This window comes from Hibiscus syriacus, unplaced genomic scaffold (assembly GCF_006381635.1).
Source record: "Hibiscus syriacus cultivar Baekdansim isolate YM2019G1 unplaced genomic scaffold, ASM638163v2 tig00110123_pilon, whole genome shotgun sequence".
Classification (NCBI taxonomy): Eukaryota; Viridiplantae; Streptophyta; class Magnoliopsida; order Malvales; family Malvaceae; genus Hibiscus; species Hibiscus syriacus.
In genome coordinates this window covers 2,482,949-2,489,547 of record NW_024062599.1, presented here as the reverse complement: position 1 = coordinate 2,489,547, position 6,599 = coordinate 2,482,949, and the positions used below count along the sequence as shown (strand labels likewise).

Genomic DNA, 6,599 nt, shown 5'->3' with positions numbered 1-6,599 from the left:
ATGAGACACATTATAGTCCACTCTTAGTTTATCTAGGTAGTAACAAGATGGACCAATAACTTTAATAATTATATTGGTGGTTGGGCATGAAAAGGGAAGTGTCAGAGGTTGTCGTTAGGTGCTTAGTGTGTCAACAGGTTAAGGCGAAACACTAGGTTCCATCAGGATTACTTCATCCCATTTAGATTTCTTAGTGGAAATGGGACAGAGTAACTATGGATTTTGTGAATAGGTTACCCATAATAAGATAAAGACACAATGCAATTTGGGTCACAATGGACCATCTGACCAAATCAACTCACTCCCTCCCAGTTATAATGAATTATACCTTAGAGAGGATAGTTCAGTTGTATATCCAAACTAAACTTTAGTACCACTTTTCACCCTCAAACAGATGGTCAGTTAGAACGTGTCATCCATATCTTAGAGGATATGCTTAGGTGTACTGTTGTAAATTTTGAGGGTGGTTGGGAGGACCATCTGTCGTTAGTGGAATTAGTATACAATAACTTTTAGTCAAGCATTCAAATGGCTCTGTTTGAGGCCTTGTATGGGCGCAAGTGTAGGACTCCACTATATTGGATAGAGCTTAATGATGGTAAGATAGTGAGGCCAAACTTGATCAGAGAAACCTAAGATAAAGTTTGGTTAATTTAGAATCAGTTGTGAGAAGCTTCAGATAGGCAGAGATCCTATGTAGATTTAAAGTGCAAGGATGTAGAATTCTTAGTGGGGGATAAAGTGTTCCTCAAGGTTCCCCATGGAAGAAGGTGTTTTATTTTTGTCGTAAGGGGAAGTTGACCCCGCGCTTCATAAGGCCTTACGAGGTACTAGATAGAGTTGGACTAGTAGCTTACGGGTTAGCTTTACCACCAGAGTTGGAGCGCATTCACAATGTATTCCATGTGTCTATGCTTAGGATATATTATTTCAATCCATCACATGTCATACCCTTAGAATAGATTGAAGTGAGCTTATACATGACCTATGAAGAGGAACCAATCAGAATCTTAGTAAGAGATGTAAATAAGCTAAGGAACAAGATGATTCCTTTAGTGAATGTGTTATGGAGGAACTATGGTGTTGAGGAAGCAACTTGGGAAACTAAATAGGATATGCAACTTCAGTACCCTCACCTATTCTATTCAGGTAAATTTTGAGGACGAAATTTCTATTTAGGAAGAGATAGTTATAACACCCAAATCTCAAGTTAGTAGTTTTGGGTTAACCCGAGTGGGTTTAGATTAATCCATTAGCACTATAAGAGGATTTGGACCAAGTTAGCCTTGGTTTTGGGCTTGGTTTGGCCCAACATGTGATAAAAAGGGTGTTTTTAAGAGGGGATCAAAACTTAAAGGACCAAGGAAGAAGTTTACTCATTTTTTTATGAAATACTAAAAATCTTTAATTGATTGATGATCTCACGTTGTCTCATTCTCTTTTTTTCAACTCTTATTTGTCTCTTCTTCTCGTCCTTCATCCTTCATTTCCTCTCCACCTAGAACCAACAAAGGTGATAACTTGGTGGCCTTACAACCTTAAATTAGTAATTTAATGGTAAAAATCTTAATCCTCAACTTTAGAGCTTCAATCAAGCTCTCAACCTCTTCATTTCACCATGGTAGTCAAATATGGGTTTTAGTGGCATTTAGGAACCCAATGTAAATCAGCTCTTTTTTAAGGAACCAAGCCTTAGGAAGTGTTTGAATTCATTTATAGACTCCCAAACACGTTAGTAATCAATGTGTTTAATCCTTTCATATTGATAGAAGTTGGAGAAAGCTCCAAGACTAAGAGGATGAAAATGCTCACACTTTGATAAACTTTGGGAGTTCCAGTAACTTAGAATCCAAGGTAACACACTTCTAACTCAACTCTACCACACGTAGATCACTAGGTGATGTTGCATGAGTTACGAAGCATGTCCATTGTAGATTTCATCTTTTCATGTTTTCAACATGTTAAAAGACCTATTATGATCTCTTTTAACACACATAATATTTTAATAACATTTGGGGACCTCAGTAGGATGTTTATGAGTGTTGCGTAGACATTTTCATGCCATAAACAGGGTATTTATAGGCACGCGTATCGATACCAATGTAATGGGTATCGATACTGTAGGTAAGGCATCGATACTCACAGGGTGATATCGATTTTAGTTCACTTAGCAAATCTCAGTAGCCATTTTTTATATCGGTACTCATGGGAGTATCGATAACAAGGGTAGAGTATCGATACTCCCCAATAAAAGTATCGATACTTAGGTATTTTTCAAAACATTAAAGCCAAATTTGGTATCAGTACCCAAGAGAGTATTGATACCACAAACCAGAATTATTGATACTCAAGAAAGAGTATCAAATACCATCCATTTGTTATTAACCTTCAATATGTCAATGGTATGGATACCCAGAAGATAGTATCGTTACCCAGAGGCTAGTATTGATACTGAGGAGCTTAATACTAGTACCCATGAACATTTTGGGTAAGAAACACAAGGGCTTTAAGGGTTAGATTGAAGGGACCAAATAACACCAGAACATTATGAAATAAAACTACAAGTGAGAACAGAAATAAAATCAGAAAAAATACAAATAATAACAACTAGGATGACATAAAACTAGCCTTGTTTGATGCTCGGGACACAGTCAGGACACCCGAGTTACTCTAGCAGATATGATCGTACAGTTCGAATATTCGGTCAGTGCCAAGGCACTTCAATAGCCGACTAGGCATAGATGCCCCAACAGTCGAAGGAGTAAGTTAGCGGGTGTAGGTTTCTGATACAGCTCTGGATCTCACCCAAATCCTCAAGGATATTTTAGAAAGGCTAGAGGGGTGTGTGAGCTTGAATATGCAGAACCCTTAGATGCACCATGATGCTTATCCAAATATTAGATCAATATTTCCATGTCTTCATACCTATTCCTCTAGCATGCACATTTAGTGAATACATGTAGTGTAATATAGTTATTAGTGAGACACTGAACTCGTAAGCTTAGCATTCGAAATGTATTTTCTTGTGCAGATTCTTAGGAGGCCATTTGTGGAGAGTTATCGTCAAAAGATATTCCATCATACAAAAGCATTAGAGTACATCTTGATTTGTATTAAAAGGCATGTACTATTGTATACCATTTTGTAATCAATCATAACTCTATTTTGATTTAAACTCAGTGTATTTATTTTGGATGTTTTGGGAGCTCCCCAATACTTGTAAACTCATATTTATTGTGACTTTTATTTTATCACTATGGATGGATTATTCTATATAATTACAGTTGTTTTTAAAATAAAATTTTTAGGTTAGCCACTCGGTGGTCTTGTGTGACATCGTAATCCATGGATCTTCAGGTCAGATTAGATTACGGTATTACATATCAAAACTTGGTGTATCACAAAAGACTCTCTCAACATCCATACAAAACTTATTTCTATAATATAAACCCTAAAATTTACGTAGACTACAAAATAATTACATCTCTCTAAAATAATTTTCTCTCATAATTTTTAAGGCAAAGACTTATTCTCTATTTGTAAAGTCAAATACTTAGTCAACAAATCTTTTTCTTATCAGCAAATATCTTCATACCCTTGTGTGCAAACACCTTGCTTCCTTGATGTTCAGTAAAAAAACCAGCCCCACTCGCAAACTTGAATCTCATATCACTTGTCATGAGATTAAAGTTGAAACTAGAAAGTCGTACATTCTTAAACACCAAGACATGAATTGTGTGCCTAAGTCAACCTTTAATATGGATGAATAATGCCCAAAATGCACTAAGTTGACTCGGGAAAGGTATAACAGATTGAATGGGTAAAAATAGAATGAGAAAGTTTATAATGGGAAGACAATAAGAAATATTTAAGTCTATGTTCATTTTATTTGTTCAAAAATAAGTCATGACTATTGAGGTAGGAAAAATCTCTATCTATAGTCGAGTCTCTTACCAATCGGTGGTGTTCTAATTAGACATAAACTTCATTTACTTCTTCAATTAGGATTAAAAAAATCTATTCATAAGGTTAAATCCTAATATAATTCAAAATCTATTTTTTATTCTTGAATCCTAATTTGATTAGGTTTTTATTTTACTTAATAAATTGAGTCTCTCGAAGATGAACCTTGAATAACAACAATCACAAATAGGTTTTGGAGGATATTTATATTTTGGTGTGTTGCTCGAAACTCCTTGAACATCCGAGTATTAAACCTTGATTTGTGATCCGTAATCATTTATTTTAATAGAAAAGGGCTGGCTGTAGTGAACCATAGCCAAGTCCAACAGCTGTAGCTCGGCTCGGGTTAGCTCTATCCAGCTAAGCCTAACTAAATACTTCACGAGCCCTTTGTGCGTTACTTTAAAATCAGCAGCATCCCCAGTTTTTAAGAGCCGCAAAGCGCGTACTCTCACGTGCCTATCACCTACAAATTATACTTCACCTCTTTACCCACTCCCGGAATTCCAGCTTCTTCCCAGCCTGTCTTTTCTAGTAACCTTTATCAGCTTCCCTATTTTACCCACCAAAAATATTCTCGTTTGATTTTACACACCATAAAGAGGAGGTTGTTTAGGTCAATTTCACTTATCCGTCTGCTTCTCTGCAGTTTCCTTAAGTCACCTAATCCAAAAGCCCCTTCTTTTGATTAAATAAAATATAATTTAAATTTCGATAGAATAGCTTTTTTGGAGGTCTTTATATACCCTTTTCCACTCTGCCAATATCACCACTCAAAACTGCAAGCTTTCTCCTCCGTGAAACTCAAAGCATTGGTCGGAAATGTCTTCTTTTATCCCTCAAACTATATTAAAATTATTCATTGTAGTCTCCTTGTTTCAATTTTCGTTGGCCGTTCGAAGGCTGACTGAACTGGTTCAAGACCAACCGGAGCTCTTGAAATACCACGACGGCCCTCTCCTTACAGGCCGAATCACAATCAACCTGATTTGGTACGGCAACTTCAAGCCTTCCGAGAGGGCCATCATCTCCGATTTCGTAACCTCACTTTCGTCCAAGCCTTCACCGTCTCAAGAAACCCAACCCACGGTGGGTCACTGGTGGAGCACCGCCGAGAAATACTACCATCTTGATTCTAGAAAACCGTCTCTTTCTCTGTCTTTGGGAAAACAGATTCTCGACGAACATTGTTCCCTCGGGAAGTCACTCAAGGACAAACAGATCATCGGGTTGGCCTCCAAGGGAGACCAAAAGGATGCTATTAATGTCGTTTTGACGGCATCCGATGTTACCGTCGAAGGGTTTTGCATGAACCAGTGTGGAACTCACGGTCACGTCACAGGCAAACTGTTCTCCAAATTTGCTTACATTTGGGTCGGGAATTCCCAGACGCAGTGCCCTGGGCAATGCGCTTGGCCATTCTACCGACCAATCTACGGACCGCAGTCCCCACCTTTGATTGCACCGAACGACAATGTGGGCCTTGATGGTATGGTCATCAACTTGGGTAGCCTCTTTGCCGGAACCGTAACGAATCCTTTCGGAAATGGTTACTTCCAGGGACAGGCCGAAGCGCCATTGGAAGCTTCGTCGGCTTGTCCAGGAATTTATGGCAAAGGGGCTTATCCGGGATATGCCGGAAAGTTACTTGTGGACTCTTCAACTGGTGCTAGCTACAATGCTAATGGTGAACATGGAAGGAAATACTTGCTTCCTGCTTTGTATGATCCTGCTACATTATCTTGCAAAACGCTGGTCTAAACTTTTGAAGTCTAAACTTTTGAAGCAATAGAAGCTGGTGTATCATGTATGCACATACCTATATCTCAGTATGCATTGGACATAAACTTTGAATAAAAATATTTGAAAAAAAAAAGAAAAATAAAAACAATATGGGATTACTGTTGGGAGAAGGTTTATTTATATGGATGTAATTCTTTTATTTATTTTGCTTATTGGATCATAATAGAACAGCAAACTCCTTTGGTTTGCATATTTAACATGCGACTCTTTTTTACTTTCATTTTTTTAAAGAAAGCTTTTTTTTTTTCAAGTTTTATCCTCGTGAATATTAAATTAATTTATCTTAAGGTGTAATATACAAATAATTATTAAATTACATTAAAATTATATTTTTAATCAATTTTTTTTAAAATTATAAAATAATCATTAATGTTTATTAAACTGTTATAAAATAGTTACTGCATATTATGAAATATTGATAAATTAAGGAAATTTTTTGAAAATTTAATAAATTTAATTACATTTTATAATAATCTGATAAAGTTTAATAATTATTTTGTAGTCGTATACAAAATTTAATAATTAATTTATAATTTTAAAAATCTTAATAATGAAAATTCATTTTAATATAATTTAATGATTATTGTGTACTTTTTAACATTTATCTAGTATTAAGGTAAAACCCTCAAATTTATTATGTTCATAAACCGATTAGCCAACGTTGCAAATGGAATGAAATTAATAATACAAGTGGTCCTTTTTGAATGCTATCAGCAGACAAAGTTGGAAGCTTCTATGCTGCATGTGAGTGGTATGGTTGATCTTGGGGGTTTATTAATGGTTTGGGACAACACTTTGTTTTCAAATGGTATTATTTGTTTTTATCTGATTTT

The 6,599-nt window shown here is 36.0% G+C and overlaps 1 protein-coding gene across 1 annotated transcript; it reads left to right on the top strand.

The window, feature by feature from the left end:
* The first annotated feature begins 366 nt into the window (after positions 1-366).
* On the top strand, positions 367-5,879 carry LOC120215591 (protein PHOSPHATE-INDUCED 1-like). Its single transcript, XM_039213236.1, has 2 exons — positions 367-370; positions 4,774-5,879. Exon 2 carries the CDS (start codon positions 4,786-4,788, stop codon positions 5,722-5,724), a length of 939 nt encoding a protein of 312 aa, XP_039069167.1. The 5' UTR covers positions 367-370; positions 4,774-4,785; the 3' UTR covers positions 5,725-5,879.
* Positions 5,880-6,599: the final 720 nt, after the last annotated feature.